This window comes from Paralichthys olivaceus, chromosome 11 (assembly GCF_024713975.1).
Source record: "Paralichthys olivaceus isolate ysfri-2021 chromosome 11, ASM2471397v2, whole genome shotgun sequence".
In the NCBI taxonomy this organism is placed as follows: Eukaryota; Metazoa; Chordata; class Actinopteri; order Pleuronectiformes; family Paralichthyidae; genus Paralichthys; species Paralichthys olivaceus.
In genome coordinates, this window is record NC_091103.1 from 7,844,054 (window position 1) to 7,871,946 (window position 27,893).

The 27,893-nt window shown below is 42.0% G+C and overlaps 1 protein-coding gene across 13 annotated transcripts in view; it reads right to left on the bottom strand.

The window, feature by feature from the left end:
- rap1gap2a (RAP1 GTPase activating protein 2a) overlaps positions 1 to 27,893 on the bottom strand; it is an 80,545-nt gene that overhangs the window by 3,274 nt on the left and 49,378 nt on the right. For 5 of the 13 annotated variants that reach the window (XR_011244546.1, XM_020095197.2, XM_069534439.1 and 2 more), the window contains 19 exons: positions 19,856 to 19,940; positions 13,720 to 13,755; positions 10,681 to 10,713; positions 9,960 to 9,992; positions 9,541 to 9,762; positions 9,329 to 9,432; positions 8,850 to 8,928; positions 7,990 to 8,043; positions 7,225 to 7,308; positions 7,010 to 7,110; positions 5,549 to 5,678; positions 5,146 to 5,301; positions 4,884 to 4,955; positions 3,742 to 3,828; positions 3,471 to 3,611; positions 2,358 to 2,507; positions 1,704 to 1,816; positions 1,464 to 1,562; positions 1,030 to 1,150 (listed from right to left, as the gene is read on the bottom strand). Coding sequence is in view for 12 of the 13 variants with exons in the window: in XM_020095197.2 (XP_019950756.1) it covers positions 1,030 to 1,150; positions 1,464 to 1,562; positions 1,704 to 1,816; positions 2,358 to 2,507; positions 3,471 to 3,611; positions 3,742 to 3,828; positions 4,884 to 4,955; positions 5,146 to 5,301; positions 5,549 to 5,678; positions 7,010 to 7,110; positions 7,225 to 7,308; positions 7,990 to 8,043; positions 8,850 to 8,928; positions 9,329 to 9,432; positions 9,541 to 9,762; positions 9,960 to 9,992; positions 10,681 to 10,713; positions 13,720 to 13,755; positions 19,856 to 19,940 (1,900 nt within the window). In the remaining variant the exon portion in view is untranslated. Of the gene's footprint in view, positions 1 to 1,029; positions 1,151 to 1,463; positions 1,563 to 1,703; positions 1,817 to 2,357; positions 2,508 to 3,470; positions 3,612 to 3,741; positions 3,829 to 4,883; positions 4,956 to 5,145; positions 5,302 to 5,548; positions 5,679 to 7,009; positions 7,111 to 7,224; positions 7,309 to 7,989; positions 8,044 to 8,849; positions 8,929 to 9,328; positions 9,433 to 9,540; positions 9,763 to 9,959; positions 9,993 to 10,680; positions 10,714 to 13,719; positions 13,756 to 13,857; positions 13,980 to 16,667; positions 16,752 to 19,855; positions 19,941 to 27,893 lie in introns of those variants that run through there. The other 8 variants (XM_020095198.2, XM_069534433.1, XM_069534432.1 and 5 more) reach the window with 5 other exon arrangements.

The following is a 27,893-nucleotide window of genomic DNA, read 5'->3' on the forward strand; positions in this document are numbered from 1 at the left end:
GGGGAGGAAAAGAACTGCGGCTCAGGGAATATTTATGCTGGAATCTGCATTGACCTCCCTAACAGCAGAGCCACAGAGAGTTCAACTGGAAGTTGAGAGGAAACAGCATCATAGTGATTTACTTTTTTAATTTTAACCAGTAGTAAATCTGAACAGTTAATCATCAAGTTTTTATTCTGTATTTGTTGGCACAAAGTGATGGTACAACCATGGAGAGCTGCACAAACAGAATGTTCTTCACAATACCCTCCACATTGTGCTGCCACGCAATGGCATGTGTGTAACCGGAAAATAGCTGTATATTTCGAAATACAATAGTTTCCAGTCATTATGCTAAGCTAAACTGATCAGCTGCTGGTGGAAGCTTCATGCACATGCTCCTCAGAATGTCACATTAAAGGCTACTATTTCAAGCTGATAGTGAAATTTTTATTATAAATAATTATTATTTGTTTTTAAGCAATGACGTCTGAACCAAGCATTTTGCAGACTGTCAGATTTGAAAAGCGAGTTGAGGGTCGCATTAATCTTCTCCTCTCAATGGCAGAGACGCAAAAAACCATATGTCCCAAATGTTAAAATATTCCTTTTAATCAATCCGATTTTAATGAGGGCTTTAATTGTGAAAGAAGGAATTATTGATGCCTTTGTAAAATACAATACATTTCCTTTTAAGTGATGGAATTTTCCTTTCTGCTTCTGCACTAATGATAAACCTGACGACTTTAACAACACACTGTGGGTCCGTGCACGCAGATCCAAAGTTAAACGCTGAGAGTGGATAGAACCACCCGGACGAGCAGTGTCATATGTGATATGAGCTGTAATCATTATAATCAATGTGCTGACATTCAACACTCTCTATTAGACAACTCTAATTACAGATCATTTCAACTGTGAAAGCTCTGACACAGCCAACAACTTCACACTCATTTAAGAACGTGTCACCAGTGTTACTCTCTCTGCTTCCAGCCAAACACTCCTTCCTCCGACAAAGACCGGCTCACTACAATCTACACAACAACTCACTGTGTCCAGCTCTTCCAGAGTCTCTGTTTCTCCCGTGGTGCTGCTGAAGCTGCTGGTGCTGGATGAAGAGCGAGATATGTTGGGCCTGCCGCCGCTGCACTCCTTCAGCTTGATGAACGGCCTGTAGAGAGAAAAATCAGAAAAGAACAGAAGCAGAAAATGAGACTTTGGCTGCTTTAAAGACATGCAATAACCTCCAGGTAATCTCCGGACACTCTCAGGAGGTGCGAGGCTCCGGACATTCTGCAGTTTGTCCTGCCAGCCGCCCAGTAAAAAAACCAAAGGAGATCCTCTGCAGGATTCACAGCGAGTGAGTGGGTGTGTTGATGATGTTTTCCATTTCATAAACAGACAAGAAAAAGCAACTTGACAGTTTAGCTTTTACTGTCTTCTGAGACGGTCTCCATGCGAAAAACAAAACGCTTTGGCCTCACCTCTCTTTGTTGGGGCAGATCTCAGGTGAGCTGGGATTGGACGAGGTCTCTGACCTTACTTCTTGGGACAGAGGGCAGAACTCAGCAGACTTTTGATCGCTGCAGATAAACAGGAAACATGTCAAAGGGATAACAACATCAAGACTTTCCGGGCTGCAGGAGGAAGAACACCTTTGGTCACTCTCTTGTTCTCATGATACTGAGCAGGAACTTAGAGGATGTTTCAAAAGTCAGACTGACCCGCGTGCGTGTTTGTCCGAGGGGGTTTCTGTGCTGGAGTGGAGACGAGGGAAGAGGCCTGAGCGTCGTTTCACAGGGCTCTTCAGTGGAGACTTGCCTGACAACCCTGGAGGCTGAAGATCACAAGTCAAAGAATGAGGGACAGGGACAAACAGCTGAAGAAGTAACTCTTTAAACATTACTGACGCTCCAGTCTGTACATAGAAGTTAATGTTGGGTATGATCATTCCTCCTGTCCACACAGACTCTGAGCAAATTACTTCCAAACACAACTCTAATGTTAGAGATAGAGACTAAATCTTTGTTCTGTATCGAGTTGCATTCAAAGTCCAGCTGCAGCTATGATGTGGCTTCATTCATCTAAATCAAGAGTTTTTTCTTTTCACATTTTTGCTCCTAAAATAAATTACTCTGTAAGTTGTCAAATGTTTGTCCGCCATCACTTCTATTAAAGCTATACTCAGAAGAGATCTCATCACTGCCAGTAGGAGAAGGAATAGTTATCATAGTTGAAAACTTTTAAGCCATCCCTTAAGATAATAAAAACAATGTGATGTAGGCTTCAAGGAAACGAAATATAATTGACATTACTGAGGGATTTAAAGAAAAAGCAGATTTCTCACCCCTCTACCTCCTCTTTCCTCCTTTACTCACTGTGAAAGTGCTCTTTGTGCATTCGCTGGTGCTCTGCGGCAGACCGCCGCCGCTCAGGCTGGCCGGGACCCCGCCTCCTACCCCGGGGCTCCGATGGCGGTGAGACCCCACCATGGTCTCCATGGAGTGGCTCCTGACACGCATGGCTCTCTGGAGGAGGGAGAGGAAGCAGAGGAAGAGTGGATGAGGGAAAGAGGTTTGGGAAAGTATACGTGGGATGACAGAGAGGATGTGAAAACTTTAATTCATTTTCTTATACAAATTGGAATAAGGACCACAGATGCTGTTGGAAAATGCCACCACCAGAGAGCGCTGTTCTCAAAGAAAACAGATGAGCGACTGATGGACGGGCATACAAGTCCTCAGTGATAAATTCACTTACTTCATTGATGACAACATTCTTAACACCTATATAATGTTCACATATTTTATTATATGTAATGATGTGAATGTATTTTCAAATCATTTAAATGTATTTCTCTATTGCAGATACATAATTAAAAATACTTATTTTCTTTCATGAAGAGACACAAAATACCAAATAACTGTTTATTGATCATATTGTGAGCTTCCATTGTATTTACAGTAATGCAGAGAGGTAATACACAACAACTGCCATGAGAGCAAGGAGAACAGCGCCCCCTGGGACTGACTGCAGAAAGTTCAAAGTAGCTGTCCACAATGCCTGTAAGAGAATCAAATTGTCACATTAGTCACATAGACCCAAGAGACGCCTTTTAACATCAATTCCTTCTTAAGTTGTAGACAAAAGAGTGTGATAGCGCAGTGAGTGGTGAGAAATAAATGTCCACACACTGGTATTTTTGTCTAAAGAGAAAAACAGCAGAGATGACACTACCAGTGGTTTAAACCCTTGAATCAATCAGACCTGTGACCTGTGGCAGAAGATTCATCAACATGCCCTGTCCTGTTGTATTCTCTGGAGAATCTCCACAGCAACTGACTCGGACATTTGCGTTCACACATACGGACCCCTCCAGAGAAAGTGTGAAGGGTCTCCGGAGTTCAGTGCAGGACTGAAAGCAGCTGGAGTTGAGCAACAGGTGAGAAAACACAGCCTCTTACACAAGTATGGCACAGGTTCATGCTCACCTTGAAGGACTCCAGCAGACCCCCGTGTCCCCCGTTCTCCAGCTTGTCCTCCTCTCCCGCCTGGCCCAGGCCCAGCGTGGCCTGGCTCTGTCTGTGTAGCTCATCGTGGAGGTTGTCCAGCAGTGCAGCTCGCGTTCGCCCCTGAAATCAATTCACACATACGGTTAAATGAAACCCATGTGGGGCCTGATTGGCATGGCGAATATGGTGATGAGTTTGGATGAAGCCGAACGGCGGTTGGCGGCACGCTGCTGTGGTGAGTGTGCTTCACCTCTAGTTTGGCGAATTTGTCGGATTTGTAGCAGGCGTTTTCAGCATTGATCAGCTTTGTCAGCAGGAAGTCTCGAAACTCAGGACCCTGGTAAAATAATAAGGGAGAGAGGGAGGGAAAGAGAGAGAGAGAGAGAGAGAAGGGGGGTTTAGGGTTAGATGGTGAACTATAGAGGAGTGTGGGGGGGCAGTGATGAGGAAAAGGTGACCTTTATCAACATCATGCAGATAACAGCTCTGCAGCCTTGTGTCTGATCACCCTCTGATTTAAATTCCTATCTGCCTCAAATCCTCTTTTTGTCCCAATACACTGCAGATCAGGTCTCTGCTGAGTATTAAAGAAATATTTTTACTTCCAAATCATTTCACTCCTTCTGATGTAGCTGATCTTTTTATCCACTTAACATTATAATTGTCATTGCTGTTATCTAATCTGTATTTATTCTTTTATATTCTCATCTCTCATTTAGCTTCTTATCGTATCTTGTTCTTTGATGCTCAAGGTGGAAGTAGTTCTAACTGCTTTATATAAAGTTAGCTTTAGCCCTGTGGTTATCAGGGGGTCAAGGTCCAAGTTCTAGTATTTATAGTACATAGTAGTGGTAAAAAGCACAATATTTGAATCTGAAAATCCAGGCCAAGTATGTAAATTCAAATGAAAAGAAAAAACACACTGTGGTTGTATGCCTCTGTCAAACAGTGCAGTTTCCGTCGACATTTCCAGTCACACCGTGACCTTTGACCACTGAAATCTATGAATCATCTTTGAGTCCAAGTAACAACGTATTAAACACTGAAGAATTCCCTCAAGGGCTTATTGAGACATTACAGTCACAAGGCAAAACATGTGTTTTATGAGGTCACAGTGACCTTGACCTTTGACCACCAAATTCTAATCAAGTCATCCATGAGTCCTAGTGAACTGTGGCAGACGTGATGAAATTCATTTCAAGTGTTCTGTTCACTACAAGGAGATCTTGAGATATCACATTGAAAATAATATAGACATACATTGTGAGGTCAGAGTGACCTTGACCTTTGACCGCCAAATTCTAACCAGCTCATCTTTGAATGTGAACATTTATTTTAACAATATTTAAAGAAATTTCCTCAAAGTGTTCTTAATATATCACATCCCCTCACCTTCTTGAAGACAGCTGGGTTCGGGAGAGGGGGTCCAAAAGGTGGCACGTCCTCCCTCGCTGTCACAGACACCTGTTCACATAAATAAATAAGTCCCACAGTATTACTCTGGTTTCCTTCAGGAAGGGTGAAACAAAGACCTCATGTTGTTGTCTCCACCACTCACACTGTCAAAGTCTCTTTACAACTTGGTTTTCTTTTCGTAGTTACTACACAGCACCTTCCAGCAGGAGTAATTTCCTCGCTCTGGTCTGTTTCGTACCTTGTATGTTGTGTGCTCTGAACACGGGTTCTCCACCTGCACCAGCACATACGCATGCAGGAAGTTGGAGGCGATCATGTCTGGGACAAACGGTGTGGGCTCTTCCTGGAAGACTGCGGCCACGATGTCATTTCCTATGTGCCTTTTCCTCTGGAGCTGAGGAGAAAATATTTATCAGTGTGTCAGCATGTTACATTTTGTTGTTGTGCAGCTCGAGAGCTAAATGTGTTGTCTATGACACACAAACAAGTGTTTCTGAGGAGGATTTTAGCAGCTTCACACCAAATAAAAGTGATTAACATAATACATTTACATGAATATCACCTTGACAGTTTAATATAAGAGCTAAATCCATGGAAACCTTCAGTGTAACGATGATAAATCCGGCATTAAAGTCTCGTACCTGCTGGACATCTCCCTCTGTGAAGGGAAGCTTGGTTGACACATGGAACATAATCTCTCTCTGTCTGAAGACGGTGAAGACAGATTCAAACCCGGTCTGTCCGTGGGACACATCCAGTCCACCGCGAAACCTGTCAGCACATCAAAACACGTGTATCATCTTCTCTGTGTGTCTCCAGCCTCCAGTAATTACATTTTATTTCATGTATTTTAAATGTCAGTCTCTATACATGTTATTCTCAACAAGCTCCAGTGCCACACAAACGTGATGTGTAGCAACATGTCAGCTACGATTCAAAGCTTTTTCAAATGTGAACTCTGGAAAACGTTAATGGACCCACACACACACACACACACACAAGAGAGATTGTCCGGGTCTTATGCATTCACATGGAAGAGGTTGTTTTTTTTATAGCACATTGACACCAGCATTGACCTTTATCGCCTACAGATCTTGAATGTCATTGTCTTTCCAACTTGACATACTCATCTACATCTTCTACATGTTGCCGCTTCTGTTTTTTCAGTTTTGCATCTCTTACTCAGACATTTGCTTTCTCTCATTAAGCCCCAACAGAAAATTTCAGGAACATTTCAGGTCTTCAGTGTATGTCTGAAAGCAGCTAAATAGTAAAAGTGTATGTGTAAAAACGTATGTCAGTTGCGTGTGATGAAATATCCATATCCAGGATAACCAACAACAATGGAGTCTCTGTAAATGTATTCACTATCATGTCTTTCTTCGAAAAGGGTAAAAAAAATGAATTTATTTTCCAGCCTACCAGGAGCACAACTGGCTCGAATCATTTAATCAACTTCAAATCTGTCTTCACGTGGTTATTGATTCTGTGCTGCCCAGCTAAGTCTAGCTAATTAACCTTAACATACATGGCAAAATACATGCTTTGTCAATTCCACTATCTGACAATTACAGCAAGGGACACAGTGGCACAAAACACACAGAAACAAATGTCACGAAAGGTGGCTGTGGCTCAGGAGGTAGAGCAGGTCGTCCACTAACAGGAGGGGTGGTGGTCCAATCCCTGTCTCCCCTATTCCACATTCCGGAGTGTCCTTGTACAAGATATTGTCTGTTAGTAATGTGTGATAGAGAAAGTGGTCCACAAAGATGCACTGTATGAATGTGTGAGTGGAAAACTGTACTGTAAAGTGCTCTGAGTGGTCATCAAGTCTAGAAAAGCACTATATATACATATATATATATATATATACACGTGTGAGACCTTTTTCCTCAGATCTAGGTTATATCAAAAGCACAGACAATACAAAGGTTTTCTGCCACGATGCATCTAAAAGTATTTTTCTTTACATCCTTGTGCACTCTTTTGTCTGGGGCCCTCCATTTTCTTCTATCACCGAATCCTGACGTCTTTTTGTTCATATTTATTGCACTTTGCTCTGCCTTTTCTCACATTCAATCACATCCCACTCCTTCTCTTACCCTTTAAAGTCCTGAAGATCAATGTTGTCGCCAAGGATACTGAGAAACTCCTTGAACGCTGGCGTCTCCTCATTGTTCCCAAACAACTCTTCCTCTGACGTCTGAGAAGTGACACAGAAAAGGTGAGAAGACAGAAAACAGGGGAAACTGTTCCAGAGAAGAGATCAGACAGTAGAGGTAAACTGGAGCATAACTCATTCTTTAAGATCGCTCACCTGCCCAAACTTCTGGTAGATGACTCCAAATTTGAAGGTGTTGTTCACCTCGTGTTCGTCAAAAGCCACTATCAACTGCGATCCCTGCAAATGAACAAAAACTCTCTGCTCACTCCATATTGTCACTCATCTCTTCAGCTTGTTACAGGCTGTCTGTCTGCTGTAGTCCTTAGAAAAACATGTTTCCATGTTTTACATCTCCAGGGCAGGTTTACTGGGCCCTTGTTACGTAAAGGCACGACATGTGACAAACTGTCACGGCCCCCAGTGAGGGCAGTGATCCTGTCGCTGCCTCTTGCAGGCTGAGACACAGATGGCTTTTTCTTTCCTTCCCTGAGGCACAGGCTGAGAGCATGCTCCATCACACTGCTCCACCAGGCTCACCGGAGGAGAAACAGATCCATCCTATCCATTTTGGAAAGTTGTTGTCGCCTCACGCCATCAATCTTTTCAGAACCATGTACATACTGGGCGGGGCAGATGTTAGAGAGACAGGGGGCTTATTGGGGCTAAAATTTGATAAAGGATGAGTTAATGAAAGTTCTCTTTCAAAATTTTAATTTAACGCTGCATCAGTTCAAACTCAAGTCTTAATGAAGGTTACTATAAAGTTCTGGCAGATGTTAAACTATTCAACTATACTGAGAGAGGAAAAGGAAACTCATGCCCTCTTGACTGCATACACATATAACTTCTCATATTCCACATCATATCATTGCATTAAAATATAGCTGTTCCCAATGTGGGGGTTTAGTAACAACTCACCCGAGGGTACAGGGCCGGGTTGAACTTCAGCCCCGTGGCATCTTCACACAGAAGCTGAAAGACAAAAGAAGAGACTTGTTGTAAGTGACTGAAATAACCTTGAATAAACACTGGGAACAATAATAATAATAATATTACATTATATTAATCGATTTATTTTATCAAAAACATCAATACAAATATATGAAATGAACAGTGAATAAAACATTTTGCAAAGATGGAGTGCAATCAAATATGTCTAAAAAGAGATTTTGCGATCAATCGCGAGTCAGCCTCATCTGTCAGTGGTGACGTTTCACCCCAGTTTTACAGCATCAAACTAGAAACCATCTTTGAGAAACATTTATTTGATAAGTATTTTGACTTTTTAGTTTGGTCCTTGTCCCATATTCTAACATGAAGGCAACAGGGTTTGTGACCTTTACCTACCAAGAGAAGTTTGCTTTCAGGTTGAACATGTAGAAAAGAAAACCTCAAAACGTGAATATTCTGTTATGACTTTTTTCTCACTTTATTAGTTTGTCTTGTTTTATTTGTATGTTCAACTTTTACAGTTCGTGTGTTTGTTCTGTTAAATCTACTTCACTGATCAACTGTATTATCGTGTCTTGTGATGGATCGTGGTTTTATGTATTTAAAGACTAGTGAAAAAATCCCTGAGTGCTGCTGTGAACTGATTAAAGTACAGAATCAGTGAGTTTCTGAAATGTTATCCTCGTTCCTCCAGTTCCCTTCTCTCAGTTCAGGGCAAGCCAGTTCCACATATCAAACACTTACAGTTCCCATTATGTTTTGATGCTGCTGCTGTGTGTCAATGGAAAACTGCCTTCATTATAATGTACTTGTGTACTTGCTATTACCTTGGCAATCTGAGGCACACTGGGCAGCTGGTTGATGCCTGCTAAAGAGATCCTGTCATGGACTGTTTTGGTCCTCGACCTACAAAAGAAAGCAGAGATTTGTTCTATTAACAGAGAACAAAACTTAAATTACCACTCTGTGTTTGTACGCCTCCTCCAAACAGTGCAGTTTCAGTCCTCATACATTTTTTTTACCAGACTCAAAGTACCATATGGGAAAGGATTCACTGGAGGTCTTCTTGAGATATTGGAGTCACATGGCACAAAGGTCTTTTATGAGGTCACACCAACCTCTACATTTGACAACCAAAATCCTTGAGTCCAAAAAAAAAATGTTTTTAAATTTTATTTGAGATTTTGGAATCTTTTGCTTTTTATTTTCTTGATTCAATTTCTTAATTCCATCGTGTTAGACATGCTTTGCAGTGTGACAAATGAAAGATGCCACCACTTGCCAACGTGTGTTTCTGTCATTGTACCTGAGCATGATGCGCAGGAACTCCTGTCCCTCTGCCTCCTCGTGTTTCAGGGACATGATGAGGTTCCCTAAGCTGCTGCCTGTGCAGTAGTAGTTCATGTGTTCCTGGACGTATGAGGAAAGTAGAAATGGTGGCGTGAGACAGCAATTTTAGTTCAAACACAACATCAGTCAAACAGACGATGAAACTGGCAGTGATAGTCACACACTAACCTTGCCTAAGAAGTGTTTGCGGTAGGCACGGGCTGTGCTGTTACACTCCAGGCGGAAAATATGCCCCCCACCAGGGCTCATGCCATCTTCTCTGTCCTCCTCCTCACAGAAACTAGACTCCGAGGAGGAGGGGGTCCCTACTTGTGCCTCCACATCCTCGATCCAGTAACCCCCAAACTGTGGCAGGATTACTTGGGGGTACGGTCCACCCTTCTCCAGGACCTTGGGCAGAAAAAATCCCAATAAAATCAAATATAAGCTGTGAGGCATTCAAATTCTATAATAAAGGCTTAATAATCACAAGATAGGATGCCATAATGATTTAAAAAGGCTCTAAATGTTTGTATCTATTGTTGGAAAGCCAGCGATAAAGGTTACAAATGAGAAGAATGTGAACGTGTGGGGGAGAGATGACTCACGTCTTCTATCCGTGGGTAGGGGATATAATCATCCTGGTAAAAAGAGGAGGAGGACACAGTTAAAAATATAAGTGAACTTCATCCACTTAACACCACAATGATGCAGTTGCAAGCTCAGCCACAAACACAGGAACAAGAGAGTAACACAGCTTATGATGCCGAATGGACTCTGACGTGATGATGCAACAGCCTGAAATGCAGAGTCATCGGCGAACGTCAATGAGGGTGTGTACCCTCTTCATGATCTCAGAACTGTTTTGATTCAGCAGCCCCTAGGGCTACGAGCTCTAATGAGCCTGCAGTCCTCTGGCAGTCTGCTAGCATAGTGCAGCTCTGATGCATGACCTCTAAATACTGCGGAGGCCCCGTCTGCGGCGCTACAGACGGCCCGGCATTTATGTTCTGCAGCAGCAGGGGTCAGGATACTGGCAGGCCGGAGAGGATCGATTGATGGCTGGAGTTCATTCAGTTTATAATCAATCAGATCAGGGGGCCATTGACTTTTCGTACTTTCAAAAGCCTGAGAAATATCTGAAAAGTGTTCATGGGGTGTTCGGGAATCACTTGTAAGCAGACAGATGAGACAAGAGCAACCGCAGAGCAAATTAGGAGGCATGATGAAGCAGTGATGAGGGAAAACACGCAGAGACACTGGGAACATAATAACACAAACTGATGAGATCCACACAAGACATAAACAAGCATGTGTGTCCAGTCACACCTTCCATTTTTTGGTCTCTTCAGCTTTAGGGATCTTATTAGTGTCCGAATGCAGCATGAGGACAGAGAAGCACAAGGGTCAAAAAGCTTTTTTGTTTTTTTTAATCTTAGTGAATTTAATAACTTGTAGAACATGACACGGCAGTTTTGTTTTCAGATCATATCATCTCTGTTGAAAGATGATATATGAATGAGACATACATGATAATACACACACAGACGTGCACATATACACACACGTTCTTGTACTTCTACCTTAGTGAGCAAACTCATTGGCATAATGTATTCCCTCGCCCCTTAACTGTTCCTTGACCATCACAACTAAATGCCTAAATGATTTGTGGTGCACAAAAATGTTTGGCACATCGATATTACATGCAAAGACACAATATACTCACCGGTTGTGTTTATTCGGCTCGCTGTGAACTAACCTTAACATCTAACCCTGACCTAACCCTTACACAAGCTCTAACACATAAAAGTACGCTCTGACCCTCGAGCAGTCCATTGAAAAAGTGAGGACTGGCCAAAATGTCCTCACTCAATAAGGTCTAAGGCTTATAGTCCACACACAGATAGAAGTACTTGTACAAAAACACACACACACACATATATATATATATATATGCAAATATAAAAGGCCAATCTGACAGAAACAGAGTAAATTGGCCAATTATGGATCCAGGCCTATTGGGACAGCTCGTCTACATGAGTGATCGCAGGATTGAGGAAATAAATACATGATTGACTGACACACACACACACACACACACACACACACACACACACACACACACACACACACACACACACACACACACACACACACACACACACACACATCACTTCAAATACCAAAAATGATACCCACAAATCAGGCAGCTTTCATTTCAACAGTACAAGTACAAACTAATGGGACCCACAATACTAACACACACACACAGACACATGCACACACTTTTCAGTCTCGTCTGTAATGATGTGTGTCTGTCTGAGTGCATATTGATGGAGCAGCTATTGAAGTCACAGGGGATTCATTGTCCACAACACGAGACTGATCACAAAGACGCTCCTAAGGGCCTTCAATTTTCAGTTGTAGACAGAGAGACAATGATGAGGAGAGAGTGTCAAAAGGGGAAGAGGGGGTGAAATGAGGTGTCAACAGAGAAAAGAGAGAGAACAGAAAAGATGGGGAGAAAAAAGTTGACCCTGATCAGGAACATCCAGATGACTCTTTTGAAGCACACTTTGAAAATTCAGTTCCAAACATGCTCAGGAGAGGAGGTCGATGTGAACTGAGGTTCAGGGAGGAAAATGAGGGGCGCAGCTTCAGTGTATGTGTGTGTGTGTGTGTGACTCTGATCATCAGGCTGCAATGACTGGCTGCCACCCACAAATCACACTCAGTCAGTCTGTATTTTCACACTCTTCTTATTTTAGCTTTCTGTGTCATTTAGGAGAAAATCCTGATTCAAAACTAAAGGATGACACCGATTTTTTCAGTGTTGTCTACAAATCTCATCAAGAAGCCTAAAAAGGTGGGTTCTGTAAGAGAATAATCATGCATTTGTTGGGGACAATTTTCACCACAAGATGAATAAACCCTCAGTGTACGAGTATTCAGAGTAGCTGTATGGTATATATGACCTTATTTAACCTGGAGGAACATGTCAACCAGTGTAATATGAGGCTTATTGATGCATTTAAAATGTTTTCTTTGATATAAAGTGAGGAAAACGTATCAGGCAGGAAGCTCAGGAAATATTTTTTGATGGGTTCCAGTCATTTTTTAATACAAAATGGAACAGTCATCCAAACATGGGGGCGGGTTCATATTTGAACTGACATGACCTGTTGGATGTAAAATTTCAGTCTCGGAGCGCATCAGACCACCTTAAGTTGTTTGCTTTAAGATGCAGCAGGGGCGCTCACTATCAGCTGGACCAGTATGTCTGTAAAGTAAGTCAGAGGATCGAGACACGGCGTCTGGAAGTGTTTTGTGTTCTACACAGTAGATGGCAAATTCTGAATTTCATCGGACCATTTGACGGGTGATTGGGAGCATCTGGTTCCTCCTCGTAACCCCTGTACACTGCATGACAAACAATGCACGTCTTAATTGAAATTCGGTCCGATTCTAAAACGGGTCACGGCTCAAACTGCTCTACGTATGCCGAGCTTTACTCTTCAACAACAAATCTGCGGGCTCACCTGTTAGTTCTCCAACTGAGGCAGCAGAGGAGGCACCACAGATCAGCAGAGCAATGTCAAGTGTTCAACCTCGTCTGACTGTGTGGACGATGGGGGTGATTTTGAATTTATTCAAACAAACTGCAAGTCATATAAAATTCTGACTTAATCCATTCCCTGCAATATTTCTAGAGCCTAAGAGAAAGAGAAAGAAAGACTGTCCACATCCTGAGGGGCCTGTGGCTGGGACAAAGTGGTTGCACACAGAGAGAGACACAAACTATTTAAAAGAAGAAAAAAAAATCAATGTATTCCATACTGAGAGGGAGAAAATAGTTATGACAGTCCAGATCTCTGGCTCCATTAGCCACAGACTGAGCAACAGACTACACCCAGCAGACCTGCGACAGACCCATCTCAGCATCTTCATGTTTTCTTCTTTTTAATATATGGCCTCTGTGCTGGTAGTGTATCAAACCACAGATATCCTGAAATAGACTTTCATCTTTCACCTTGACCTTGTTCCTGACAGATTCTCAGGTTTGGATAATTCCAATGTTTTCTTTTTGACCTGAAATCATTCTCACTGCACAACTCCATTTTATCTCCTGCAAATGTTTGGAACAAATAAAATAAAAAGCATCGGACTCAGTGAGCAAGTTCACCTTAACAACTTCCTGAAAGCACAGACATGCTGCTACACTGCAAATATGCAATTATTGCTCAACACTAGAGAGGGGAAGAAGAAAGAAGGAAATGGAAATGGTGTCATGAGGAGGAGATGCAGGGAAAGTAGAGAAAGAAGTGGGATTTACAAGAAAGAAAAGTAGAAAGTTTGGGAATCTCATACCTGCATTCTCTCCAGCATATCGAAGAACTCTGCAGACTGAAACAGAGAGAGGAAGATTTAAAAACTTGCAAAACAACGATGTAAACCTCACAAAACTCTACTGACACCAGACACAACACCGTTTCATTTACACCTTACCAAGAGTGAATTGACGCTTCGCTTAAACTACAAACATCAGAATTTAAAGGTCTTACATGGGCAACATTGGCTTCTGACTGTGTGAGTCCTTCACAGCAGCTGTCAGGAGGGCAGGACAGAGCCACTCCCAACCAGCGCTCACACCTACATGCATGCACTCACAGATAAGCAGCCACTTCCTCAGAGAGCAACACACACACAGAAGTCAACACAACGCTAACACAAACACATGCATCCCCAAACGCATTCACACATTCTCCAACCCGGACTTACACCTTGTCAAATAGAAGCTGTAAGGGTGATAATGGTCTAAGTGCATTGTGTGTTTCTGCTGCAGGTTTGGTGCACATATCACACGTGAATGCAATGTGTGCAGGCTAGTTTTAAACTATACAAGTGTGTGCATACACATGCAGGCACTCATATGTGAAGATGTCTGTTCCCTTCATAAAATAAACTTCAATTTAACAGAAGGTCTGACAGAGAGGAAGAAATTCAGAAAAGTAGTTCTGGTACAAAATCTACGACACTGATGCTTCCTTTTTCAATGCTCCTGTACAGTTCACACAATATTACCAAAAGTAAAATCGAATAAAATCGTTTCATTTCACCTATTAAAATAATCAACTATGACCCACTTTAAATCTATTTGACAACTAATATCACGCACTACCTTACACTGTCGCACTTTTAAATGCACCTGTCAGGCTGCTGCACACTCAGTAGCAATAAAACAAAGATAGAGAAGAGGAACTCAGAGATAAATGAATCACCATCGAACCATAGCTCTTCAACCAGGGGAACTAAGAGAGGTGTGGTGTTTTACAGCCATTTGAATGACTCTATTCTGGCAGTAAAAAACTCTTAATGTCTACAGTTTGACAGAACCATTGTAATAAAATCGAGTGCTTATACTTCACGATGGTTACCTGCAATTTGGAGGAAATCTCTAAATCTTTCACCAACAATCCTACAGTACACAGAGACACACACATGTTTGTAGTTCTATCTTAGTGAGGACACTCATTGACATAATGCATTCCGTAGCCCCTTGCCCTTACCATCCAAACTAAATGCCTAACCCAAACCTGAACCATATATAACCCTAACCCTAAAACCAAGTCTTCACCCCCAAACAGTCCATTAAAGGTGGGTCAGACAGTGAGGACCGGCCTCACTCCGTGGGTTATAGTCTCGAAATGGTCCTCATAAAGACAGCTGTACATGAGCGCGCACACACACACACGCACAGCGGTATCTGGTTACACATTTAACTAGTAAATATTAACTTATTTCATATTAACCCTGTGTGTGAGTGTGTGTGTGTGTGTGTGTGTGCGTGCGCGCGCTTGAATTTGTTACCTCTTTAAGACATGTTCCAGCATGAACACTGACCTAGTATACCTCATGGGGACCATAACATAACCTGGTCCTGAAGAGACTACACGTTATTTTTGAGGTTAAAGTTAAGGGCTCATCTCTATAAACGGTTTCTGCTTGTGAATACTAACAATAGGTCTGGAAGCCTTCTGGTTTCAGCTTCTCGTCTGTGCAAACCTGTGTTTATGTGTGTGTGTGTGTGTTTTAACTGGAATCACATGAGGGCAACAGAACTAAAAGATTAAAAGCAGAATTTGCAGCCTTAGGTTCTTCCCTCTCTGATGCAGATATAATATAACGTCCTCTCAGGCTTTTGACCAGTTAAAAAGACACTGATGCAGCTGGTCCTCTGGCCGTGTTTGGGTGTGTTTGGGCTCCGGTGCTGCTGACAGTGTGCTCGATCATCAGCTATAGCCACTTTACAGTGACCAGACAAGAGACGCCTGTGTTTCTCTGTCTCTGTGATGCATTCTGCTAATTTCTTCTCTCAGCTTTCTTAACCCTCCCAGGATATATTTGTCTGTTTTTGATTTCTTTATCTTTTCTCTCTCCTTCTCTCTATCACTTTCGTTTTTTATTCTCGAAGATTCTGTCTTTCTCTCCCTGTCTCTCTTGCCCAGCAACAACATCAGCATCTCTTATCTCCCATGGCAACCCTACCACAGACTGCAGGCAGATTAGATCACCTGCTTCTCTGACTGACTGACACTCAGCGGCTGCAAGAATTCATTCATATTCATGTGGATGCATAAACATATTCAGCTGCATGTTGACTTGCAACGATCATGTCCTGACATCATCAGGCTAATAAGCATATTTGCAGAACTTAACATGATCAAAAACATGAATTGAAAGGAAATGTAACGCTAACCAAGCTGAGGTGCTTTGTTTCTTTTCACACGATCAGTATCATGCTCTTGTTATAGTCACAACAGTCCCTCCCTGTGAGAGCTTTGTTCAGACTAGCTGCACCTCAAAGTTTGCACTGTGCTGAAATGACTGCAGTGTGATCCATAGAGAAGTCTTGTGGATGGGCCAGATGTGCATTAAAATACAGTTACACAGCTCTGTAGGTGGAAAACTGCCTTATATCTGCACTGACACACACCTGTATTTGATACTTCAGTCAAAACAGTTTTGGTCTGGCCCCTGGGTTATGAAATATTGTTGTGAAATGCCATAAACATGGGAGTAAATCTGCTATGAATAAGATATAAAACCATGAAAGTTTCAGGGATGCACTATCTGTATATTTCAATCCCAACACTGACTTTAAATAAACTTATTTTACCTGAACTGAGGTCATTTAAGTTGTAAAATCCTCTTAGACTAGGCATTAGATTCAATTCATTGCAACTGCAGGATTTATAATCAGGTAAACACACTTTCTGAGGAAAGTTTATGATTTTAAATGTAAAATGCAGTCTTACCTTAACAACAGCAGCTAAAACATCTGAACCCTCCCTAGCTTCCTTCTATTCTAATCAGCGTCTACATTTACTAAAGGAACTTCCCTCCCACTCACTTTTAATTTCTATTTTGCCTTTAAACGTCTCAAGCTCAAACAGGACAATCAAGTCAGATGGCTTTTGACAAAACAAAAGCGGCTACTCCAGTGTGAATGTGTCTACACACTACATAGAAAAAGACACACAATACACACAGACACGCTATAGGTCTGGTTTAACAGCTGTCTAACGTTCTTTGTTTGCTGTCTCGGCAGCAGCGTCTTTGAACGTTGACTGTTGACATTAAAACACAGTGTAAGTCACTACAGAGCGCTGATAACGGTATAAATAGACCACTGTAGAAATATTCTTGTAAAAGTAAAAGTCATCAATTCAAAATTATACCCAGTTAAAAGTACATAATAGAATCTACAACGCTCATTATAAATTGTATTAGTTTCAAAGTACCTGCTGAGTTAATTTATCTTATATATGTATAGTGGAGTAAATGTTATATATAAAGCAGAGGAGGGCAGTTTAATTTGTAATTAAGTCGAGTACTTGAGTTTCCACCACTGCTAACTTATATGTTTAACATTGATTGTAGATAAAGATGGACAACACGTCTCCATTTCCTCCCGATATCTCAAAGTAAACAGCGCCATCTAGCACATTTGGAGTAGTGATCAGGGGAAGGAGACATGGCAGCGAGGTCCTGCCGAAACACGTGGTCGACCAATCGCGAACCCTCAGCTGTCGATTTTGAGGTTTCACAGCGTTTTTATAGCATTAAATAATTAAACCCAATCTTATCGGACAACTTGAACAAACATCAATGTGCTGAGTAATAAAGCAGGGCAAACTCAATCTGACTCACTATCCACAACCCTCTATAAATCACACCAGACTAGACACCAAACCTTAACTCTGTTCTGCTGCTGCAATTAACAGTTGTCTGACTGAACTTCCTTAAATGACAGCAACCACCTTAGAGAAAAATGTGTACTTTTTGGTCCATGTCCCATTCATTAATATGGAGGAGGCAGGATCTATGGCCTATACTGCAGCCATCTTAATATGGAGACTGTGATGTTTACAAACCACTGTTATGACCTCTGACCTCTAGAGAACCTGTTCTAACCAGTGAAATACCTCAAAGAGACAACATTTCCTTACTTAAACTTTTTTAAGCATGTTCTGTTTGCTTATATAAAGTCATTATCGTAGTACAGCTACAGAGCACAGTAGCCAGTGTGTACCAGGTTTATAAAACATCTATTGTCATACCAGTCTGGCCGACCAGGTGGCTCGTGTTTATGGCCACTGTATTGGAAGGGCAATACCAATAAGTACGTTGTGTAGCAACGACATGTAGCCTGTGCAATCATATGTGAACACACACAACACAGGACCAGATTGAAATTGGTGTGTATAAAAACTGGTGGAGACTTGTTTGAATGTTTTGGCATTTAGACTTGAACAGGTTCCGATTAAATGTTTCATTTATGAGCGACAGAATCACATTTGGTTTGTTCCACACCTTTTATTTCTCTTATTTCTTGCACGCGGCAGCCGAGGATGACAAGTCTTGGATTGAATTTAACTGTGGTTGTATGAAATTTTCATTTTCAGCAAAAGTGTCTGCCCTGGCCTGAGTTTATATTCCACTGAGCAAACTTTAAACTTCTTCTTCCTGTATAGTCTCGCCCTCTGTGTTGTCGTCAGCTGGTTCAATAATGATGGTTTGGTTCAAGGTGACATGCTACACAAGGGGCTGCATTCTGCAGGAGCCAATTTCTGTATTTCTGAACCAGCCTCCCTGCAAAATGTATCCCCTTTTAACATGGAAACAGGAGGGACACATTCTTCAGCTCTAGTCAATAATGGATGTCTGAAATCATTTCACCTCATAATATCATATAGATTTTGAAATGTTTTCTCTATATGTGGAGAACAATCTCATGGATCAATGAGACAACACAAGAAAGATGATCCTCTTGAATGAACTTGAAAATTTGTGGTCAGGACAGCGTGTACTACCTTATTTCAACTGCAATTCCTTTTTCAAAACACCTCATCTCAAGGCTCAAAATCATTGTAGACGTAAAAACAAGCAAGCTCATGACCTTGAAAGCGACTGCGCAGTGTGCAGGTCAAGAGGGCAACTCAAATAAAGGATGGAAGGAAATGAAAGCATTGTAGCAGTTTGAGTCAGTTTCCCATTAATTATCTAGTGGGAAACACTGACAATATAGACTTGAGAATGAATATGGAGTAAAAAACGTAAAACAAAGTTCAGTTCTTGTCTTAGCTTGTCATCTGGGGCTCTTATTCTGCCTTCAGAATGATTTATATAATTGATTTATACACGGACAAAAGGATTACATCACTCCAAGCATAGAGGAGCGGCCATGGTGAAACTGAGGGAGTCAATTTACACAGTGAAGTGGCTGTGTTTACTGTCTGTGAGAGAAAGATTGGATATAAATTATGGAGAACCTTTTTTGAAGAGAATCTGACCTGACTTGATATCGACTGCCCCATGACAAAACAGTAAAAAACATGAAAACCAAGTAGGGTGATGAACTTGAATTCAATTATCCATCCATTCATTCTCTTTACTGCTTATCCTTTTGAGGGTAATGGGGGGGGGGGGGGGGGTATAAGCCAATCCCAGCTGACCAGTGATAGGCAGGGTACAACCTGAACAGGTCACCGGTGCATCACAGGACCAAAGACAAACAACAATTCACACCCTCACATCTTGTATTAACTTTAAACAATTCATTTAGAGAGAGGTAAATGGAATACATGTGTTTCAGTTACCAGTTTTATTGTGGCTGAACAATGTCAGCGATAAACCAGTATCAACTGTAAAAATAACTTTTTCTTTTCTTGAAGTTGCGTAACGTGTGTCACATTGTGAATTTTAAGTAGTCGTGACACTGCAGTTTGTCAATGTCTCTGATCTGCTGCGCTTGCTGAAGCGGTTTCTCAATGAGGATATTTAGAATCAATATGTTTTCTGACTGGCTTAAAGGTCTAAAGGGCAAGTGTGTCAAAGAAAAAGTCAGTAAATCAGTATCTTTCACAAGTGTGTCTGTGTGTGTGTGTGTTGACAGAAATATGTGTGCACATCCACGTCAATGCTCGTGTGTGTCCTGTCCTACCTTCATGCTGGGCGGTGCAGTGCGGGGCGGTGAGGGGGGACATTCTCCCAGAGGGACACTGGAGATGTTCAGCTGCTCCTGTTTCCTGTAGAGGACACATTAAAGAAGGTTGATTAATTGATGTTTGAGTCCATCACAATTGTTCAAAATGTTATAAAAGGACACCCGTCCTCTCAGGCGGACGCACGATCCTTCCCTTGTTTGAAGAGTGTGGATAAAGGACAATGTTACAGTAATTTCCCTCTGTCATTCTTCCATCTAGGAAACAGCTTCTGACCTGATGTTCCAACATGACTCAGCATGTGTGCAGGTTTGATAGAAAACCTTCTGCCTCTCCATAGCTCCGAATGCCAACTGGCTTTCCAGCTGGGCTCCAGACAGACATTGCTCAACTGGCTTATGTCAAATAATTTCTTATATTTTCATTATGCAAATGAAAGGAAATGATTGGAACATTACTAATAACCATATTTTTCTTCATCAACAACCTGAAAAACAAAATAGGTGTGAACAACCGCTTCTGTCTGTCGGTCCAGTTCATATCCAGTGTAGACCTGCAACCTAAAGATTATATAGGTTTTTATGTGAGTCAGCGAGTCTGCTGGAAATACGCAGTGAAGCGTCCCAGGGGACATCAAGGACACTTTAAGGAACGCCTCTGCTCTCCTTCATTATGCTTTCTTCCTTTGTGCCGTATTCAGAGGCATGAAAGCACATTAATGATGCCACATGTGAAAGGTTAAGCTGCCACTGGGAGACAGCAGGAGGATTAGCTGTGATATCTCTAACGGTACAACTTCAAATATGATATATTGAGATGGTTATTTCTTATGCTTAGTATATGATCAAGATTACCAAGATGTGTTTCCTCCAGTGCGGAGGTGAGGTTTTCACCTATGTCCATTTGTTTGTTTACAAGCAAGACTATGCAAAAATTACTGGACAGATTCCCATGAAACTTGGTGAAGGATGTGATATGGGTGAGATCAGGGTGCACATCCAGAATTTTTTGTATCACTTTTTCTGACCTTGCGATATATGGCATTGTAGGGATGTCCCATGTAGAGATTAATGAATGGCTTTTGATTTGAAAATCTGATTACTATAACTGTGTGCAAGCTTGATTGCGTCAAGGGGACAATTGGGCAGTGGTAGTGGACGTATGTGCTCTGCTGAATCCCATTCTGGCAAATCCAGCTTTTTTCCCCACTTTCTTCAATATTTTGAGATTTTTTCTACATTTTCATTGATTTCTAAGAGAATAATTCATGGATCTTGATGAAAAAGACAAGTTTAACGGACTGATATTTAAGTTTTTTAATTATCATGAGTGTGTGCGATTTGGTGATCCAAATAAAAACCTGGATCTAGTGAATTAAAATGGGGTTTTATAAGGAGACTCTTGGGCCTTTGCAGAGGTATGCGCTTTACTGAGTGTCAGCAAGATCCGATTTTTACAGTGAAAACAGAGCTTGTATCAGGTTTTACAGGATGTGCACCATGTGTACTTGCCAAGTGGAGAACTGTAACCGATCCCTTCAGATTAAGTGGATGGACGAGCAGGATGAGAGTTTTAATTGAGTGTTAACGTGAAATTAATACGCCCCTACTTTCCATTCATTAGCTGGAACCATAAAAGCCCCTTAGCTCTTCTCTTGTGCAGCTTTGTGAAGAGGTTATGAGCAGCAGAGAAACTTGATGGTGCACACTATGAAAATAGTGAACTTGAGGCCTTCGTTAGTGGAGCCTTTTCTCAGCAGTTCTCCAAGGTTGACACTCACAGCCACAGTCTCCATTTTTACTGACACCAAAACAAAGGTGGAGACAAAACAGAGACAAAGCAAGCCTGTCTCCATTTGCCATTTGTGGCAAACCCAAATCATGTTTAACCCTATTCCTCATTCTGAAAAACAACATACCAGCCATTTCTTTCCACAGGCTCAGCACTCACACAATACACCACTGTGTCCCTTTGTGTGTGTGAGGCTGCAGTGTATTACTTTACAGTATCCAAGGGTGGGCAATGTCTGAATAAGCATCATAAGCGAAGACTGAAAAAAAAAAGATGAATTCTTTTTTATGCTGTTCATTGATCTTTCTCGCAGGTCAGGAGGACACTGTGTGTTTTCTGCCGCTGACCTATGAAAAGTAAAAGCTTGTTCAGAACACTGTCCCTGTCCCCTCTGTGACGCCCTGTGTGGGGCACAAGGATGACACCCATCTCACACCTGGACGCAGGGAGATGCTGTTTGCCGAGAGTGTGTGTCCACGAGGGAGAGTGGGAGAAGACAAGGTGCTGTTGTCCTTGCTACCAGGATTGTCTCGGTGCTGAAACAGCTACATCACAAGATACTGACCTCACACAGAAATGGTGGGGGGGGGAGAGAGCACTACTGGGAAAGGACGAGGGAGGAAGCAAAGACACAATTTAGGAAGATCAGGTCATGGAGAAAGTGAGTCAGTAGACAGTCGAGTGGAGAGAGGGTTAGATGAGCGTAGACATTTTATTAAAAACACCACAACGTGTTCCCAGTGTGAGCGCACAAGGTGCTGTGCATGTTATTAGGTGAGGAACTATCTACTCCAGGATTTCAACATTAACCTCTAGCTTTTACAAAGGGCTCTGAACTATCAATTTCAATTCTGACAAAAGCAATACTTCACAACTTTTACTGAGCAACAGCGCCCCCTTCAGCCCCACATGATTATAAGTTCTGTTGGGCTTCGCGTCAAGGCAATTTAGTGGTTTTCATGTAAAGAAAAGTCCCTCAATCTGTTACACTGAGCGTAGTCCCACTCACCAAACTAAAACACAACTGAATGGTGCATATTACCCATGATCCCCAGCTTCCTGAACAAGAAGAGCTGCAGCTTTACCTAATACAGCCAACTGTGTTTAGAATTCTTTTTAATTTAAAAGTATGGAATATTGGAGATACACACTCACCAAAGTTAATTGAGGAAGAACGGGCATTTGGTGTGAGGAGCAGGATGAAAGCAACACAATTCTCCCTTTTCCAAGCCAGTGAACCATCAAACATTACATTTGAAGCTGCTATTTTAAGGTAAAGGTTAAATCTTGTTGCTTTAAGGGACAAATGTGTGATTTATTTCATGAACTATTTTATCAGCTCTGTTCTGTTGATGCCTTCAGTGTTGGCTTGGGGGAAGCAAACACTTGGGCAGTGAAATGAAATGACAAGGTCAAACTGCTTTCAATCCTCTGGCTCTGAGGTGGTACAATCACAGTCTGGCAGAAACTTCCCAGCCGCTGCAGCACACTTAAATTATTTTAATACCCAGTAAATACTGGCTGCGAGAGCTGCATGGTGGCTGCTTCGCTTTGTGTGACTTTCTCTGGCCCGGCATTCTGCCAAGAGCAGTGAAATCACCTCTGAACAACTCATCCATCCAAAACAATAGAAATGATCTTTAAAGGATTTTAGTCCATAGCTGCTGCTGGAGGAAAAAAGTGAAACTCAGTTCAAGCACCTGTCGCCTTGGGCTTAGATTAAGTGGTTATGAACCTACTGTGCAAAACTAGGGCACATCTGCATCTACATCCAAAGAAGAACAAGATGTAAACCTTTGTTGTAAATCTGAATGTCAGTCATCCAGCTTTCATTTCTCTGCCACTAATTATGGTTGATTCAACAGTAATTACATCTAGACAGTAATCATGTTTATCTAATGATGTTGGTAATCTGTGTTTGCACGAGTCTTTGTGAGGGAGCGAGGGAGAGAGACAGATGAAGGGAGAGAGTGTGATACATCTCTGTTGTTTTAGTTATTGATTACACCCTGCAGATAAGATTGGGACAGCGGGACATTAGGCACAGGCATAGACACAGAGCGTGACAGAGTGGTCAGACAGAGAGGAGAAAAAAAATAGGGACGGCATCTTGCACATCCCCACATGACGGACAGATCACAGGAAGAGGCGATAAGAGGATGGAAAGAGGGCATCAGGGTGATTGAAGATGTGGAAAGATAAAGAGCAGACGGAAAGCTAGCGGACGGGGTGAACCGCGGGTTTCGGGCAAGAGCATCCTAGGGCCTTCGCTGCTGCGCACTTCTGTTTCCAGTTAGGCTTAATATTTGTTATGAAACTTGATAAGAAGCCTGGGTCTTCATGCTGATTGGCCAATTACACAACTGATGGTTTCTCTAATGGAGTTAATATAACAGTAATTGGACACAGAGAAAAGGAGAAAGATGAGGGGTTGTGGAGAGGGTGCAGGGAACAGGGGGCAGGGAACATAAGATCCCATCCCATCAACCCTGATGTACATTAAAGTCGACTGAGGATGAGGAAGTTGCGCATCAGAATCCAATTGGACGTGACAGTCGCAGCTCTGATGAAAGGCGAGGTTGCTTTATATAACCAAGGATAACTTTCTTTTGCTTCGACAGATTTCCTGTGCTACAGCTTCAGCTCATCTCCCCAAGCTCACGTTGCTCCTGCATTGCCCGTGAAACGTCTACTCCAGATTCCACTTCTGCGCTTTGATTTTTTTGCTTCTGCGCTTTGATTTTTTTTGTTTAAAAACTTTGTCAAAAGTCTTCATTAATAGATTGCCAGGTGTAGTGATCCCCCTTGTTGTGGGTGTGGACAAACAGCTGTGAGACTCCTGAGGGAATAAAGTAAATTCCCATGAGCAGAGCATTGCAATGTCAAAGACAAAAACAAAATCCCGGATCGGCACCCTGATCTGGATCCACCCCAAAATATAATGAGTTCTCAACTGACCTATATCACATCCTTCCACCAAATTTTGTGGAGACCTGTCTGTCGTTTTTGTGCAAACAAACAAAGGCAGAGGGGTGAAAACATAACCTCACCTCCGTGGCTGAGGTGGTAAATGAAGCTGAGGATTAACTCTCAGTTTGCTTTGGTTTGGTGTCTCTGTAGATGTCTGTTCAACTTTCCAATGACAAAAGGTTAAAAAATCACTTCAACCAGAGCCCGGTGATCTCTTGGGCCTTTGAGCCCACTTGGCCTGTTCAGTGATTAACCAGACAAGAAAGAAGTAAAAATATAGTTAATCAGCACTATAAAACTTAAAAGGCTGCAGGATTAACTAATGAATCACATCTTTCATAAGCGCAGGAGGGACTGATTTCAGACATAGACTTAACAGTCTTTTGGGTTAATTTCAGCAAACGTGTGACTGAAGATAATCTGTGACATTATGAGCTACATCAGAGAGCCATTACATCCTAAAGCAGCAATTTAAAATTAATATCACTTTGCCTTGTTGTCAGTCCTCGATTCCCCCTGCACCATTAACTATCAGTGGTACAGTTACACGTTCCGCTCCACAGAGAGAGGAAAAATAAGGATGCATGACTCAGCTGTCCGACAGGAGAGTACTGGCATCCCAGATAGGTGTATAGGTCAGGGGAGCAATAATTGGGAGGCAACGACGCTCCAAGTCACCGGCTGCTTCCTGTAGGAACCTCTCTCTCTTACTGTGATATGAATAGATACGAAAATGGTGGTAGGAGATAAGACTGTCCAACCTGACAACCTGCAACGCTCTCATTAGCAACAGGAGGATAGATAGTGAGGGGGTGATGAGGAACAGGGGTGAAGCATGTCTGGAGAGAAGACACCAGAGACATGCTGCTTCTATAAACTAATATATGAAAGTGTACAAAAGTAATTGGTCCTTCAACTAAAGAGCTGGCAGCAAGTAAATATCCTTTTCATTTAGCCAATGTACTGATGGAGAAGAAGACTGTGTGTGTTTGAGTGAATGTTTGTGTTTTGTGGCACTGGTACACTCACTTCTTTGTCATTTTAGTTCATTGTCAACACACTGATGTTTGTGCAAGTGTTCATGTGTGTGAGCGTCGAAAAATGCAGCATTCGACCTGTGCTCAAGTCAGCAGCGAAAAAGTCCACTTTGACTTGGAATGCGTGCATCTGCTCCACAAGTTCAATGACAGTTTTGTCTCTGCTTGAATATGTCGCTCAGAAAGCAGATATCGGCCGTTAAGTTGTCGTCCAGTTTGTGATTCAAGTGTGTTTCTGCCTTGGTATGCTAGCTGCGGAGTATGAAAGTTGTGATCTCCTCTCTGAGATCACAGAAACGCTCCAGTGCTTTGCCTTTGGACAGCCACCTGACGTCATTGTGAAGAAGGGGGTTGTGGTGCTCAGCAGACATTTCTGACAGCAGCCTGCATAAAGAGTGGTGTTGGAGGCTTGATGTGGAGCAAATAAAATTAATTGTAGCCATTACGCTGTCCATTGCTGTTTTGAGCCCTCCGCTTCATACCCAGACCATTGTCTTTGAAAAAAACAAAAGATTTCTATCTCGCAGTAATCCAAGCAGTTCCGCTGGGAAGCATTAGTTGTCCAAAAACATAAATTGACATATATGCACAATTGTGCAGTATCAGTTTTATCTGTTGACTCATTTACTGTTATAAACATGACATCAGCTTTCTTCTTCTAACAGCGTTTCAAACACATCCTTAGCAAGAATTTCAACTCTACGAATGTTCGAAGTGTCTGACAGGGCGGAGGTCACACTCATTTTTATTTTGTCTTCATTTACTACCTCATTCACGACGGCCAGCATTCAGTCTTTCACGGTTTCAGAGTCTGTAAATGGCTTTTCTTCTTTGCCAAGATCCAGGAAACACGAAGTGAAGCTGCTGTAGCTCTCTCTTGGGCTGTGCATGACTGCCCCACAGTAGTACAGCTCGGGTTGTGAGATGTAATCGAACTCTGCACTTTTGCAGCCCTCTCCTGAAATCCCTCAGGAAAGTTTTTGTGGAAAGTCTGGTGTTTCTCGATGTGGTGTCTCCGCACACTGTAGTCTTTAAATACGCACCACTGCAAATTAAACACATTGGTTTTGCGTTTGGATTTGGCGGTGAAATAAGCAAATATTTGTCAGTCCAGAAAGCGTTGAACCGGCGGCTTTCATTGTCAATTTTTCGTTTTTAAATAATAAAGACATGTTAGATCGTAGACTACTACCCCCACTTCTAGACAGACACAGCAATGTGGGTTGAATGTTGCTAGACTATTGTACATAGAAAGTGTTGTCCCAGTTCTTAGAGGAAGATTTTCTAGCCCTCTTCCATGTTTCTCTGTTTGGAACGTCTCCAGCAAAGGGCACTTTATATCTAGGCTTAAGGCCAAGGGACAGGAAATGAGACAGGACAATGCTCTTTGTCCCCATAAGGAAGTGAAATTGCTGCGTATATAAATGTAGGTACCAGTAACATGAGCAACACCTAGACCTCACACACACACTCACACTCTCACACACACACTCACATATACACAGAGACAGTACAAGCTGGTAAAAGGTTATCTACAGTAGCTTTTGTCTTACCTTTGAAATGTCAGTGCTGTTTTCTTTCTCATTGCTCAAATGGTGCCAGGAGACCTCTGATGGACTTTAACATGTACAGCCTTTGCTTCCCAAGACCTCAGACACTGATAAAGGCCATGCTTGCCTCTGTCTGCGGTTGTGCTTCATGCAGTATGACCGCACTTTACTCTCAAGTGATTATCATGTATTCATGGATGAATAAACAAGGAGCCCTTTGACAAAATGAACACCTGTATAATCGCTAGGAAATAACTCATATGGTATTGTGTCACGTAAATGCTCCTTCAATAATTAATTATTTCATTTTCATAGAAAGTAAAGACTGCAAATAAAGACGGACGACTCATCACCACTTCCAGACACTGTAAAAAAAAAAAAATTGGAACCAGTGTCTGCACAGTAGTGATTAAGGAATGGAGCTGCTCTAATCAGGTACATACTCTCAACCAATCACGAATCAGTCTCAGCTGTAAATCATGACGCTTCTGATGCTTCTACTTTTATTCCATCGCAACTAATTGAAACTGAACTTACTGGAACATACGTGAACATTCAACGTTTGACCAATTTTTTTTTTTTTTACGTTTGGCCCATGTCCATTCTGCTGAGATGGAGAAGGTGGGATTTGTGTACTATACTGCAGTAAGCCAACAGGGGGCAGTCAAGAGGATTTGGCTTCACTTCTG